We start from the raw sequence: 17,104 nt of genomic DNA on the forward strand, positions 1-17,104 counted from the left end.
AAAAGCATGAACCTTTAAGGTGATTCAATTTGACATCATTAAATGACGTCCAGGGATGCTTGGCGAGAGCCAATAGGACCACCTGGTTTAAGTTTCAAGGGTACCAACCCACCCTTGCCACTGAATGCTTCTGCTTCGACGGCATAGAATCTGTAGCCTTGAGGTTTTTATACGCGACTCAAGTCTCTCAGCCTTCGGATGGATGGTTTCTCCCTGTCCCTGTTTATATCAAGAAAGGAAATTTTGAAAGTTATATATAGTTAGTTAGAGATGTCAATGTATCATATTTAAATCGGATATCCGACCGAAACACATCCGAAAAAATTAGATATGGCAAAAAGGTTAATATCCGATTAAGAAATCGAATCGGATTTGAATTTAATAAATGACATCCAATCAGATTTGGATATACATAAATATCCGATCGGATTCAGATCAGATTCATTTTTAGACAAATATCTTGTAGCATTCTAATGCTATTAAATTTTGAAAATTGGCAAAATCCGGTTCAAAAATCTGATTCAGATATAAATATAAAAATTAGATTCAGATCGGAGTTAGATTGTAAAATTGGATTTTGGATTTGGATTCAGATTCAGATGTGACTTTTTTCTATTCAAATTTGAATATGAATATGTGAATATTAAAAAAAAGCATATATAATTAAGGATATATATGATCTGAATGTGATCCGTTGACATCCCTATACATATATAGGTGGCTCGAAATGAAATGAGTACTCTCCCAGTGCCCCAAAGGGCCTTTGTAGCACGGGCTATCGGTCATCAGTTAGATTTCATTCCAGTGAACGCTACTCTTTCAGACTGCTAAAGGTGGCAGATGTTCATTGAGTTAAAAAAAAAAAAAAAAAAAAAAAAAAGAAAGGTAACCGTAAGTTAGGTTCTAAAGCAGTTCCAAGAAAATTTCGTATTTCCCTACGCTGGCTGAACTGAAGTACACCACCCCCAGTAAAAACTGTCTTTAACAAATAATTGATGCATGCATTCTTGAGACACCCAACATCGTGGATCTGAGTTTTGAAAAAACTCGTGGCCACCATTTCTTAAATAGAAAGCTTTTCTTTCGTCCGCCTTGTACTGATCCCTCGTTGCAAGGCTGTCTATGAGTGAGATGTCTCCCACAGATGAGATTTTCTCGATTGAGTGACTGCCAAGCATATTGAATACTCCCCACCTTTTCCAATGAAAAGTAACTTGCTTGTAGAAAAACAAAAACAATAGATGGCAGTTGCCAGTGTTTTTATTCCTTCTCCAGCCTTTCAACTCTCTCTCTCTTTCTCTCTTCTTATTATTATTACTATCATCGTTATTATTAGTAGGTAGGTGGGGCTTTCCCTTCACATGGCCATGGGCGACTGAAGTGGGTGTTCTGGTTAAAAGAAGAAGCCCAATTATGTAAAATTGACGGACGCATTCAGCTTAATTTCCTTGATGTCGCCTGAGATACCTTGGTTTTGGCACTTATTTACTCTTCTTTCTTCTTAAAGTAGAGTCAAGTAAAGAGGGAGTACTTCATTGCTGGTGTGACATATAACTTGGATGGACCCTTTCTTATTGGATGGAGAGATGACGCCGGCCACCAATTCGACGAAACGTACCCAACATAAATGCCAAGTATGGCTTTATCTTAAAAAGCTAACATAAATGTGAAGGCTGGCTTTAACCATAAATGTGAAACTGGGTCGGGGAGTTGACTCAGTCGAACCAAAATATAAATTACTGTAGTTGGGTCAGGGCGAGTCAGACCAAGTTAGGCCTACTCCGGCATAGTTATGGGTGAGTCGGGCCAACCGTGACTTGTGACTGGATTTTTTTGGCGATCCAGTCGGACGACTCTTGAGTCAACTCGGCGAGTTTGCCAACTATAGTGGCTTCTTCTTCTTCGTATAGATGATACATGTTTATTTCTGACCTTGATTAATTGAAGGGTAGGGTTGATTAAGCACACCGTCCGATGAAGAAGCCAGAGGATTAATTCAAGCATTCTCTCTCTCTCTCTCTCCCTATATATATATATATATATAAAGAGAGAGAGAACATGGGCACCGCCATCCAAATTTTTCTTAATTGCCTTAGATATTGTTCCCATTTTAAATTTTTCTCCACCTATTTTAAAATGAATACAATAATATTTGTCAATGGTTCATAGCCGATTCAGCTGAATTGCTGATTCGACGGATTTAATCACTAAATCAGCAGCCTCGCCTATGCGCCTATATGTAATGTAACACCGATCCAATCACACTTAGCCAGATATAAAGAGGAGAAAAAAGGAGTTTGGGAGAGGAAGCGGCTGCTCATTTTTGTAATCAACATTTGTTAGTGATTGACGGGGAGGCGTATAAAAAGCTGTCTACTGTAAGATCTTCAATTAAAACAAAACTGTGAGTCCTAATAATAGCCTGTATCTTAAATACATATTACATATAAAAAGCGGTAGATTTAAAGTTGAATGGGGTGTGATCCACCTTGAATCCAAGGATCAGCATTTTTTAAAGTTAGTCATTTTCCGTTAGTATGTAATGATTATTTCCTCAATTGATTGAACCTTTTTAAATTTGTTTACATTTTTTTTTCAAAATTTTTATAACTAGGATTCCTAACCTTCTCAAATTATTTTTTCTGATTTTCATGTTAAATCTTTTATTGATTCGGTCAATAAATGACTTCAAACGACTCGCTAACCGTTTGAATCTCTTTGGGAAAAAGAAAAAAAAAAAGGAGTTTTGATTGGAAAACTCATTTTAACAAACACTGATTTGGCCAGTATTAAGAAAAGATCACACGGTAACTTCTTTCCCCCCTAATACTTTGTATATTGGTAGATTTCTAGCTAGCTGGATGTAAATGGGTCAACCCAAAACTGAAACGGTCTATCAGTACCCAAAAGTAATCCCAATTATTAAGGGGACTTGGATTCTGCACTGGGTAGCAGGTAGCTGGATCCAGATCTGGTTCAAAACCCAATAATAAAAGACTGAACTTATCATCGTTGAACACAGATTTGGTCTCAAAATCTAAAGTTTAGGCCTCAAATCGAGCTTGATTGACTCCGTTTGAGGAGGATTAAATTGGATATGTTAAACAGTTGATCCAAGAACCATTTACATCCCACGGCACCATTGGCGAAAAATGTGAGAGATTTCTTCATCTTCACTGCACATTTTAACCTTTTCCGAGTTGTAGGACTGCTTTAGAAAAGCCGGAAGGATGTCCTTCGTTACTTACGGCTGTGAATTTGGAAACGATGATGATAAATTGATTAAATTCAGCTTTTCTGTTGAACTACTGTTCGATCGGAGTTCAGAGAGCTGCCCGGGATAATTCTTTTGTAGAATCGTAAACAAAAAATAGTTAAGTTTGAATTATTTAAAAATAATAAAACTAATATAGCTTTTTAAGAAACTTGAGAAGATCTGATAGAAAATAATATAGCATGAAGTAATCATTTATATGCTTCCTTTAATAAAAAAAAATAGCAAATATGAAATTTCAAACTCCAAGGCGGTGGATTCCGGTAGTAAATATGAGAGAGATACTATAGTAAAACCGCTTAAACTAGAGAAATTTAAAAATAACCACTGAATGTTTAACAAATTACAAGCACATGCTTTCGCGAAGAAAAACATTTAAAACCTTAATAAAAAATATAATTTCTTCAAAGAAAGTCACAATTCACATTTTTAAAGCCAATTTCTCAAAAGTTTTACATTGACATATTCCCTCTCTGCCTTTTATCTGAAATGTGAATTATGAAAAACTCTCCATTTAAGAATATTCATATGAAGGGAGAGATGGCTTCATTTCAATGATTTTCATATTTATGAAATGTATGTACGTAAACTTGTTTTGTAAACTTATGCAATTATTTGCAATTTTTTAAATGGCAAGGAGTTTTTGGGCTTTATGTAAGTTCCTATTAAGTAGGGCTGACCTGAACCTGTTTGCCTATTCTGTTCTTTTTGTCACCAATTCAATTCTATAAATGATGAGGAGGAGTACAATCAACGAATTTAAAACAAGCACTGTCGGAAATAAGAAATAAAATCAAAATTTGAGGTCTGGCATTGAAACCCTCCACTCTCCCATCATTAAGAGCTAAAATTATCTCTAGGTCCCGTGACTCTTCTCTTGTTGTGGCCCATGTGTGTAATAGCATCTTCCTTTTTAGTTTCTAAATATGACTTTTATTAGTGCGTTACGGACACAACTCAACTTTTAAACTTTTTTACAGTGAAACATCATTTATGGGACACTATCACCAGGGGCGGAGAGAAAATTTTCATGAGGAGACGAGGATCGAAATATTATTTTTTTTAATTTTTATATAAAACAAAAACATGTGATTTAAAAAAAAAAAACTTTTTTGAGGTGAAATTATGGTCCATGCAGCCTTGGCTTCACCCCTAGGTATCACCTATAGAACGCAGACGCAGCGCGTCACCAGGACCAATAGGTAATGACCTTTACTTACTATCTGTCATAAAAGGTGGCACAAGACCGAGTATCCAAGCCAGCTATTCGACCTACGGGTCAAACCGCTTTAAAAACAAAAACTAGGCTGGTCGGGCCAGCCCGCACTAGGTATTGGGGGCAGGCATGATGCAGTCCAAGACACACTTTTAAATCTAATCGAAAATGCCTTGGGGCAAGTGCAGGTTCCAATGTAAATCGTAAATTCAGTACAATAACTCAATGCTCTCGAGGTATGATCCCTCCGTGTCGGAAACAAAAATCTTGCTCAGCAGGGACCTGATTGTAGGATTAAGCCGTACTTGCAGGCCCTTGGGCTATTCTTTCCGTATAGTCATTTTCACTTGAAAGAAGGAGGTGTTATTTTCCAAGCATGTTGGTATCAGAACAAGAAGGAAGGGAGATGCCTCCTGGACTTCGACTCCCTGACTGAGAATTCACACCTTATAATAATGGATCTCAGACGCTCCAAGCAAAATCTCAAGTTTAAGTCTAGTTCATTACATTAATTGTTCATGGACAAGTATTAACAAGCTACGTTTCCTAACACCGAGTTGGGTTCAATTCGCTAACACAGACAGGACAAACACAGACAGGAAAAAGAAAGGGAGAGAGATGTTGAACACTACACAAACCTACCATGCAGATGGCATAGTAACAATAGACTGCATAAAAAAGCAGAATCATAGGAAGCGCATGGTGTCCATCACAAAAAAGATTTCCAAGTAACAATAACAATAATAATGATAACATAAAAGGAGGAAAATAAACACGACACGAAAACATCACCATCCGGTCATCATCTCATGCCTACTCAATGTCCAGTACTTCGAAACGCACCAAAAACAGACGAAAACAAAAAGAAAGCTTTATAATCAAGCGTCAAAAATAAAAACCTATCAAGTCTGCAGCAGCTCGTTTTTCACTGAATTAAATCAGATCAGCAACGTTGGCGGGCAGCTCCTCGATGACAACATTGTAGAACCTCTGAATGTCTGCGAGCATCCTGTCATCGTCACGAGTGATAAAATTAATGGCGACACCCTTCCTTCCAAATCGACCGCTACGACCAATACGGTGGAGATAGTTCTCCGGTTGTGTAGGGAGGTCGTAGTTGATGACCAAAGACACCTGCTGGACATCAATACCACGGGCCAGGAGGTCAGTGGTAATCAAGACACGAGAAGACCCAGAACGGAACTCCCTCATGATGATATCTCGGGTATTCTGGTCCATGTCTCCATGGGTTGCAGAAACCGTATGATCTCGACTCCTCATCTTGTCAGTGAGCCAGTCGACTTTGCGCCTGGTGTTTACGAAGATGACACTTTGGGTGATGGCCAGCGTTTCGTACAAATCGCAGAGGGTGTCAAGTTTCCAGTCCTCTTTCTCAACATTCACATAGAATTGCTTGATACCCTCGAGAGTCAGCTCGTCTCTCTTCACCAATATCCTCACCGGCTTGTTCATGAACTTCCTAGTGATTTCTAGTGCTTCAGGTGGCATGGTGGCTGAGAAGACACCAACTTGAATTTTTGAAGGAAGCAGCTGGAATATATCATAAATCTGAAAAAGAAAAAACAACATAAACTGTTATGTACAACACTCGATTTGGAGAAACAGCAGTTCTGCAAAGATTTAAGGATGCGATCAGGCAATTTTTAGACAAGTAATGGAAAACACACACCTGGTCCTTGAATCCCCTGGAAAGCATTTCATCAGCCTCATCAAGCACAAACATTCTGATGTTGTCAGGTCGAAGAGACTGTCGTCGCAGCATGTCATAAACACGTCCTGGAGTACCCACAACAACATGAACACCATTGGAGAGTATACGTTGATCCTCACGCACGCTGGTACCACCAACACATGCATGAACTTTGACACCCAAGTAGTCACCAAGGGCACGCATAACCTTTTCAATCTGCTGTGCCAACTCACGAGTAGGAGCAAGAACCAAGGACTGGCAATCAACTAGGCCGTAGTCCAACTGCTGCAGGATTCCAGAACAGAAAGTTGCAGTCTTTCCAGTACCAGATTGTGCTTGCTGGATAACATCTAGGCCCTTGCAAAAGGGTACAATACCTCTCTGCTGAATAGCAGAAGGCTTTTCAAAACCTAGTAAGAATGAGAAGGAAATTCAGCATTCAGAGGTTTAGGCAACTACAGTAGATTGAGATTAGATAAGCCAGAAACACCAATAAAAATTAATATACCATATGCATAGATGCCCCTTAAAAGATTCTCTTGCAGACCCATGGAATCAAAGGTCTCGTGAACCTCATCATAGGATGCAAAAAATTCTTCTCCATCACCAGAAAGCCTAAAAATAAACACTCATTAGAGAATGGGATGTGAAAGTAATAAGATGGCAAAAACACTCACAGCCACACTACTCACAGTTCATTCATCTTTGTGTCATACTGACGAGCATCAAACTGAGATCCCTCTGGTGCCAAACCCGCCATGATTGTCAACAGAACAATGAACCAGAAATTAACTGAAATAAGAGTGTCAAAAGAAAGAAAGATCTTAGCAAGCAAGGTAGGGAATTTGCAACAGAAACAAATATAATTCAGGACTAAAAAGTTACAAGAGACTATAAATTATGAGATCAGAAAACATAAATCCAAACAGGCACACCAATGAGAGACAGAAAACTGGTGACACGTAATATTGGAACAAAATTAGAGTTCCAAGAATGAGCCTGAACAGGTTAGACACATTTATCGCTATTAATCAACATTGAATTCAAAAAAGGACTATGAATTAGTAGTCAATAGCCATGAAATGCAGGTCAGCTTAACACAATTACCCGAACAAATGACAGTAGTAATGAACTTTGAGTAGGCATTTTCAATTGTAAATCCTTTCAAATAAATTCTTAAGAAATCAGAAAATCCATCGGGAGAATTCTAGTTTATCCTCTTTCTTAATATTAAACAACAAAAGTTCCTGCCAATGGGACAAAAGGAGACTCTAGAGGCATGATAATGGGGACTAATATCGCACATAACTTGCACAAAGTTCGGATGTACTTAAGGAATTAATTACATGATAAATTAACAAGCCTGAATCTCTAAGAAGGAGTACAAAGAAGATACCGAGAGGCATGAATAATATGCACTAATTTCTCGGAAATGTACAAATGACATGTTAAAAATTGCATCGTTCGAAAGGAAATCAAGACAAGACAGACAAATATAATTACTAGCAATCCTTAAACATCAGGATGGGAGTTGTAGTCAAGACCGGACAAGCCCTAATAAAAGAAACATTGACCAATAGTTCAAAGGAAACACATTTACGGTGCAGGGCCAGCACACAAGATGTCCATCAGCATGCGGTAAATAGTTCATTTATTTTCCTGTAAGTAGATGTCACTTTTGTATCCCCATTTTAGTTATCTTGACTAAAAGATGAACAGGATCATTACTTACCTAAGAAACGTCCACATAAAGAATGATGGAACAATAGGAGTAAAAAATCAACTTGATATAAGACATTTGTAAATCGTTTGAACTCTAAACAACCATGGAAGTCCACCCCAATATGTCAATATTGGTTACAATGTCAAAAATATATATAGTTCAATCCTCGAACCAGTACACTTTCTCATTATATAGCACCAACTTACAACTTGTTAGAAGAAAAAATTGTCAAATTTTCAAGTTATGCCAATGTTGAATCAAATAAAACAAGCTACATAACAGAGCCAATGGATTGATGAGACATAGCCATTGGCATAGCCTACCCATTAATGGCGTTCTCAATTTTACACCATCTAACTAGGCACAGAAAAAAGTTGCAATGACAATTAAAATAAAGGGATGGCCACATATATTTCCCACATACAGCAGATATAGATATTTGATCCAGAAAGAAGCATGCATCCAAATTCAAGTAAATGTCGTACTGAAACTGATAACTACAACATGCCATCAAAATTATAGTAAAAACAGAAAAAAGAAGCCATATTTCTATATAAAATCATTAAATACTGAAAATTAACAGCTTCCACATTCACTGATCTTCCTGTGAAGTCAAAAACTTTCAACAGAGATGGAAATCTCCCATCAGAACTCTCTTAGGTTGCCTGGAGCATGTTTGAAAAAGAAAATGATCAAAAGTAACGAAAAAGCATATAAGCAGTTCCATGTAAAAAGCATTATGTGATAGCATCACTTAAAAATAGAAAAGATGTAAGATCCTTGTAAAGAAGATCACTCATGTGTGGCCCAAGACACACATAAACTAGACAAAACCCAATCAATCAGAGCATCAAATCAAACATTAAGCATAGATAGAACAGAATCTCAAACCAATACATCACGTCGTTTTCATCATTTTAAACAATTCCATGACCATAACCACAAGTGCCACCATAAAGAATGTTTCCAACTTGGATATGTCTGGCCACTCCGTGTGTATGTGTATGCATGTGCGTGTCCGTTTATGCACATGCATGTGTAAGAGCCTGTCAGCATAGAGAAATCGTAAGGAGCTAAAGACCAAAGCTAGCTATATGCGTCCAGAGAAACCATCATCACAACCCAAGGGCAGCTAATTACTAGATTCAAGGCTTCCGATACCAGATAATCTGCAATTTCAACAACATTTTCACAAATCCAAAATTCATGGACAAACAAACATGGTTGCCAGAGATCAATATTTCAAGGATAACGACGTGGACATCTTGACAGAGCAACGACACAAACTTATCCAACAACAAAAGAACGAATAAAAGACCCTAGCAACGCTGCTTTGCATTTACATCCTTAAATATCCCCTTGCAGTATTTCGGAACATCTTCTCCCCTAGTGAACGATCGAGCAAGCGATTTAATCAAATCAACATCATCATAACAACGAAACCTCAGATGGCAAAATCAAAGCACCAAAGCGAAAACGAAGAAGTCACATCTCCAGGCTGTTTCAAGGAGAAGAAAATCCATCCAATAGCTAAAACGAACTACTTCACCAGCACGGATATGTCAATATAATTCATAAACAAAAGCCTGATTTTATGGAAAAGCCACTAGATCGACTTCAGGAAAAAACGCACCACACAAACATAAACGCACCCATCCACCCACTCACCCACAGAGAGAGAGAGAGGAAGCGGCATATCAACATCCCACCATAACCGTTGCAGGACGAGACAAAAAACAACGGAGAACAAGGAAACCCTAAGCATAGCCCTAGACCTAACAGATAGAAGGCAATACCAGCAGCAGTAAGCGAAGGTAAATAGAGACGATCGACTAAGCGACTGGGCGAATCTGAGAGTATGCGACGCAGATCCGACTTCTACCTTCTGTCCCTCTCTCTATATATACGTACGTCTCTCTCTCCTTTCCTTCCCACAATCTCTGCAGGAAGGTAGGAGACGATGGTGATGGCAACGGGAAGCACGAAGCGCCGCAGCAGCGGAAGAAGGAGACGGAGAAGGAGCAGCGGAGGGAAGGCGAAGAGGGGAAAGGGATTTTTGGAGGGCAAACGGAGATAGGAGACAAAATAAAAGCAAAAGCAAAGGTGGGGCGGGTCGGATGTCAGCCTCCGCGATACGTGAACTTTCTCTCTCCTTATTTTTAGAGAATAGGGTTTTATTTCAAGTGGGTCCCTATAAATAGACGAAAAGTCAAAAACCTTCCTTTTTATTCGCAGCTCTTTGAGAAAAAAAAAAAAAAAAAACTGGGTCTCTGCAGCAGCATTGGCGCAGCCCTGATCAGGTTTTTGAGTTATAATTTTCTTCCTTATTCATATTTTTTGGATAAAAAAATTTATCAATATATATGACAAACACATGTTATATGAAAACGTGGTATTTATAAATAAGGGAGAAAGTCGTAGATCGCATAAAGTAGTAAAGTTTTCTGCATCTAATGTTTGCACAATGTGTGCAGTTCATCCCTAATAATGATTAAGGATGTCAATAAATCTGTTTTAGATCAGATATCCGACTCATATGATTTTAAAAAAATTGGATATGAAAAAAAATTCAGATACCCGATTAAGAAATCAGATTGGCCTCATAGGAGATGACATTCAATCAAATTCGGATTTAAGTAAACATCACATTGGATTTGGAAGGACTTGTCATTTTAAACCAGTATCTTATATCCAGTGTCCGTACATGTATCCTAGAATGTTTTAATGTGGTTTGTTTGAAACTCATATTCAGGTGTGAATCCAAAATCATGCTCAAATCGAATTTGGATATGAAGTGAGGATTCTCAATTAAATGCGGTATAAAATTTCCGCTTGTCATATTCAAATCCGATAATACGAACAATTGAAAAGGGTAGACATAGTAAATAGTACGTCCAATCCAAATTAGATCGGTTGACATCGCAACCAATAATTGGAGCAGCATCCTGCGAATAACTCAAAGGTTACAAAAAGTACCTGAAAAATGTGAAAAACAAGGAGACCCAATAACAAGTTTAGGAGAAAAACCTGCTATTCGCTGCATTTATTAGAGCCTTTTGATCGCATGGATAAGATGTTTGTGGTGGTCAGATTGTCTCCATCGTACTATACTCATTTAGGGGTGTTTGATATAAAAGTAGGAAATTAAAACATGGAATTTTAATTTGATTCAAGTTTGAAGAGGAATTATGATTATGGAATTTTCATTTTTAAATCAAAATTCCAAACCATCAAACACCTCCTTAAATACAATAGAAAAGTCCACAACTTCATTTTGATTAGTTTTACACATTATGTATGTATCCTTTTGTTCTTATTCAACTGTCGCGATTAAAATTTTAGAACTTGTGCACTTCTATTTGTGAAAACATTCTTCATTAATCAACCATGGCTGTGAATAACCTACCATTTCTCTTAGGGGCATTTCATAGCCTCTGATTTGAGTATCTAACATTTTCTCAATACAACCAAGTAAAATAAAGATCTTAAGTATGAATCTTCGTTTTGAGCTAAGATCCTTAGCTCCATGAATAATGGACTTTACCATAAATCTTTTGTCATATCAACAAAAGCATGTCACGTCATACCTACATCAAATCCATGGATTTCAAATTTAGAGTAATCAAACACCCCTTTAGATTATTCACAAAAAATAAAATTTTTGTCTTGTCACCCACAAATATAAACCCAATTTTAAAAGCTTATCAAAAAAAGCTCATTTTCATGGAATGTCATTTTTTTTAGAGTGTCATCCAAATACAACCTTAACAATTGGAAGTGATGTTATAGTACAAAATGCCGCAGCCAGAACTTTCTAACTAAGTGGCCTTTATAAGACCATTAGGTTGGATCCAAGAGTTACCCCATATAAATGGTCCGGCCAACTCAGTGTTGAAAATGAGTGGGCCTGTATGGGCACATGCGAGTACCTACCTCTGCCACTGGATCCACCCAACCCAGCTTGGTTCCAGCCCAGGGGTGAAGCCGGGGGTAAAATCTTGAAATTATAATTCGGTCGCTTCTCATGAAAAATTTTTATTTCTAGCTCAGCCTCTGTTCAATCCTATACTATCCATGCTTGGACCCTAACAAGCGTTTGCATGCGATATAGGTCCACTTGGCTGGGCAATTAAACCTCGTAGTCTATGACAGTGTTTGATTGCCTTTGATCTAAGATCTTTAAGATTTGAGACCGATGAATTTAATGTCAGACTCTTCCCATCTATTCTTAAACTCAACTCAAAAAAAGGTAAAATAAGAATTTTAAACATGGATCTAAGGTGTGACCTAATATCATTATTTAGACGAACCATGAAACTTTTTAAGGCAACATGCCATAATACCATATGTACATCAATATTTACACCAGATCTATGGATTTCAAACATGAAGTAATTAAACGTCCTTTTAAGTATGAGGATCTAATGCTTATCATGAATTTTGAGAAAAAAAAAAAAGTGATTAGGACATGAAGGTAAGAAAGGTCGAAGCAGCTGGAAAAAGATTGCATACTGCAAAAGGAAAAGGAAGGTACAAGTTGCTGAGCAAAAGCAAGCCACGAAATAGGGTCCAAATATAGCTGGGCCGGATCATCAGTCATGATTCTCGGATCGGAACTTCAGACCATTCAACTCCGGGGCTGCAACTAGAAAAATAAAATTGTGATAAATATACACATATATATACCCTCACACTGGATATTTTTACCAGTTATGAAAAAAAAGAAAGAAAATAATTTAACTTTTTTACAACAAAACTTATTATACATATATATATATATATATATATATATATATATATATATATATATATATATATACACCCTCACACTGGATATTTTTACCAGTTATGAAAAAAAAGAAAGAAAATAATTTAACTTTTTTACAACAAAACTTATTATATATATATATATATATATATATATATATATACACACACACACACACCCTCACACTGGATATTTTGACCAGTTATGAAAAAAAAGAAACAAAATAATTTAAGTATTTTACAAAAAAACTTATTTTTCTGATTTTTTTGCTTCTATAGAAGGGAGGTTTTCCATTTTGATATATATATATATATAAAGACACCCTCACATTGGATATTTTGACCATTTGTGAAAAAAGAAAGAAAGATGTAGTTGGATTGGACTCAGATGTGAACTCAAACCTGATTTTGTAAAACCAATCCCAGTCCATTTACACTCAATTTTAGATTGCACTTCCTAAGTTGTGCCCAGACTCAGAGTGACGTGTTTGTGACATGATTTAGAGTCTTCACCTACCTACCTGAATACCCCACAAGATCGGGGTGACTCCATATGTGGTTGCCTTATTTTTCGGTTAGTTAATTTGCCAAGTTGGATATTAGGTTTCATTTTTCTTTCTTTTTTTTAAAAAAAAAAAAAATTAAGATGAGTGGTTCATTTCGACCGAATCCGAAGACAGGCATCTGCCTTCTTCTTGTGGCCATCACCCATAGGGTTCACAAAGCATGTGTCGCGTCCTATTACGGTCAAAAGGATGAATACATTGGGTCGTGACAGTGACCACAAAATTTAAACCTGAAGTATCTTGCCGCCTAGAGCATGTATCACGAACTATTATGGTCAAAGGGATGAACTCACTAGGTCATGACAAAGACCACTAGATTAAAACCTCATATATTTTTTAGGTAGACTAACTTGCCGCCCAATGCTACAACGCCCAAGTTGTATTACTTTTTTTTATAACTACCAATCAGCAAACGTTGATCCATTTGTTGCAAGTGTGACGGTGGGACCTATTTAATTTATTAACGAAACATGAGTTCATTATAAAACCAAAACCAAAGTAGTAAAAGATATATTTATTGATTCCAAATACTCTAGGAATCATGCAACAATAGTGTAAAGAATGTCGTCTACCACAATCTTTTACTACTTTATAATATATAAAATACTTTTTTGGGTTGAATTTTGGTATGCGCAGTGTTCAAAAGCTAACTTGTTTGATGCTTCCGTGGGGTCCAAATTAACGTCGTGCAACATAAGGGCAAGTTGCCTGTGCGTTGCATGATATCCAAATGGGTCCACATTAGATTGCAAACACCACAACAGATGCTGGATAAATTTAATTTTCTCAATAAGGCCACATTGACCCTCTCCGATAGGCCCGGGCTTGGTTTGCTTAAGCTCAATCGGGCAGATTTTGAAAGTTCTGGTTAAGGGGCAGTAGGTATAAAATTTTAAAAATTTGAGGGGTACTAGTATGTAAATTAAAAAAATTATTTAGAAGTATCTATCAATATATAAGAAGTTTTTTAGGTCCGTGTGGGCAAATACCCACATATAACTCACACCTGCCTCCGCCCTTCCTGGACAAACTCTATACAAAAGGCTTACTTTAATTTGACTTCAAACTACATTATAATTTCCTAAGGTCGTTTAAACCCAGGCTTCCAATGGAAATTAGAAAAGCTGCTCCCCTCCAGCCATTTTAGAAGGAAAGCCCAAAATTTTAAAATAGATTTAAAAAAGTTTTTTTTCTCGATTAATTAGGTCTATTAACTTATAAAAAATCCTCGCTTTCACACAAAAAATTATCAGAAAACTTTTTTATTGTCATTCAAATGGAAACCAGGCTACATAACATGAAAACCCGGTTTTTCATTTACCATCTACACATAAAACTTGGCTCTTTCTTTTTCAAAAGCTCAATTAAGAAAAGAAATTTCTACTTTTAAAAACCTGTAGTGGTAAGCTGCGTCATCCAAATAAGCCCTAACGTATCAACCTTTCAATCATTGTTGAAGCAGTCGAGAGTTCTAGGTAAGGTTATAAGAGAATTAGTTTTGGTAATTACAAGTTGCTTGTTTCCTCCTTATCCGAAGTAAAAGCAAAATTTAGGGAGTCGGGAATGTGTAGTTTACAACAGGGGACACGGGCCGAGGCACTTGTGGGTACAGTATGAGCAATTGCCAAAACAGACCCAAAAAAGTTAATCTTTTAATGTTGATATTTCAGGGAAATTTTATTCATGTACATGTTAGTGTTATTTTAAAATTTAAATTTTTTATAACTAGTACCGCTTAACCATAATTTTCTGACTCTGCCCCCTGTTTATGACACACGTCAAGAGACATCAAATGCCGTTTAATTATTCTACACCGTTTAAGTTATTGTTTGATAATCCAATGGTATGTGTAATGACTAAAAGTATAGAAGAAGAAAAAAATATGTGAACGTATGACATAAGAAAAGGATTTTTATGACCAAAGGGCTTTCTCAGCCCATAATTCAATCATTTGCCTGGAAGTCATTCCATCTCTTCAATCTGGATATCCTACTTTCAAGATTTTAACAAGGGAAAAAATATACTTTTTCAAAAAAATTTCATATATGTTAAACAATTTTTTTGAAACATACCTGTAATTTTTTGAAATTTTTAAAATCTGATGGGGAGCCAAGGCCCCTGCCGGTCCCCTTGCGTCCACCCCTGGGCATGAGGTTGCTTCCTCAATTAGGCAAAATAATATTGTGAAATCCTTTACGCCCTGTTTGGTTGGAGGGAAAGGGAAGGATTGAACAATCAATTCTTTGGTTGGTTGGTTAATTAAAAAAAAGGGAAATGAAAGGAAATTAAAAAGTTTGTTTGGTTGCAAATGGAGGGAAATGAAAGAGATGAAAAAAAAAAAAATATAATGTAAATTCAATCCCTCTAAAATTAGACGGATTGGAAAGGAAAGGAAACCCCTGCCTCTTTCTACCATTTAGACCCCTCTTAATTTTTTAAACATTTTAAATGTTAGGGGTATTATTATAAAGTATTATAATTTATATCATTTCCTTTCATTTTTATCCAAACAAGCTGTATAATCACCTCTTTCCATTCCTTTTCATTCCATTCAATTCCTTTCTCATTCTCTTTTCCCCCATTTTCTTTCCTTCTTTTACATCCCTCTCTTTCCTTCCCTTTCCCTCCATCCAAACAAAGCGTTAAACTCGAAGAATTTTCAATAATGCAATGTAACCAAGAATTTGCTCCATAAGAGGCTGCAGTGAGTTTGAACTTTTAATACCATAGTTTATAAGGGCATGGTAAGATAGAAATGCCATGGGTGACATATTTATGACCTTACTGACTGTGATTTTGTTGCTTTACAAGTAAATATGTTAATGGATCAGATTCAGTTTGATATCCATTTGAAATGATAAAAGAGGTTGGATATGAAAAAATATAACATCTGATTTTAAAAAATCAGATTGGTTTCAGATTTAGGAAATAATATCTGATCAGATTCAGATTTAAATTCAGTTTTAAGTAAGTATTCGATTGGATCATGATCTTGATGTAATTTCAAATATCTGACATTCAGTATGTTTTCATTTTGAAAATTGGTTCCTAACATACCATAATGAAATATGGATTAGGCTGTGTATTTAGAAGACTAGATTAAGATGTGATGATAAAAGTCGGACTTGGGCCAAACTTAGTTTGTAAATTTAAAATGGGTTAAGATACAATATCAGAGAGTTTTTTCATTTGTGTGCTAATTCAAGCAAATGTAAATATATGAGCAAGCGGTAAATCAAATATGGTATCCTTTATCAAACTTTTATCTTCTGGAAAGGTTTATCTCCTTCACATCAATCATTCCTTTTGGCCATTTCAAAGAACCGAAACCTACTTTTAGTTGATCATCAGTGCAATATTCATCTTGGCTATGGGGTATGGCTTTGAAAATCTAAAGTTTTAGAAGATAACAACACATGGACACTTGTTGCCAATGGGTTTCTTATATCAAGAATGGATAAGACAACTCTGTTGAGCACTACATAGCTAGATTGGTCGTTAATCACTTTGTAAAAATTGAGGGTGTCAACTACCATGATAGATTTCTTAAGACTGGTAACTATTAAGTGTCTCATAATTATAAAGTTCAATTGGATTTTTTATCAAATGGATACCTATAATGCTTTTTTAATTTTCATGATAAGGTCTATGTGACACTTCCACTGGGATATGGAACTGAGGGGAGACTAGAGTATGAAAATTAAACTAGTTCATACATAGACTATAAAAGGCCCCAAAGGACTGTCTAAGTTTCTCATGCCTTAAAAGCATGTGGTTTCATTGAGTGAAGATTCAATCATTCAAGCTTTATGTTGTCAAAAAATCAAATCATAGTCGCTATGTGGAT

At 36.4% G+C, this 17,104-nt stretch overlaps 1 protein-coding gene across 1 annotated transcript; it reads right to left on the minus strand.

Moving 5' to 3' along the window:
- Positions 1-5,219: 5,219 nt before the first annotated feature.
- On the minus strand, positions 5,220-10,002 carry LOC116256060 (eukaryotic initiation factor 4A-3). The gene is made up of 5 exons (XM_031632212.2): positions 9,721-10,002; positions 6,894-6,993; positions 6,710-6,816; positions 6,181-6,611; positions 5,220-6,059 (listed from the first exon to the last, which is right to left on the minus strand). Exons 2-5 carry the CDS (start codon positions 6,959-6,961, stop codon positions 5,424-5,426), a joined length of 1,242 nt encoding a protein of 413 aa, XP_031488072.1. The 5' UTR covers positions 6,962-6,993; positions 9,721-10,002; the 3' UTR covers positions 5,220-5,423.
- Positions 10,003-17,104: the final 7,102 nt, after the last annotated feature.

This window comes from Nymphaea colorata, chromosome 6 (genome assembly GCF_008831285.2).
Source record: "Nymphaea colorata isolate Beijing-Zhang1983 chromosome 6, ASM883128v2, whole genome shotgun sequence".
NCBI lineage: Eukaryota > Viridiplantae > Streptophyta > Magnoliopsida > Nymphaeales > Nymphaeaceae > Nymphaea > Nymphaea colorata.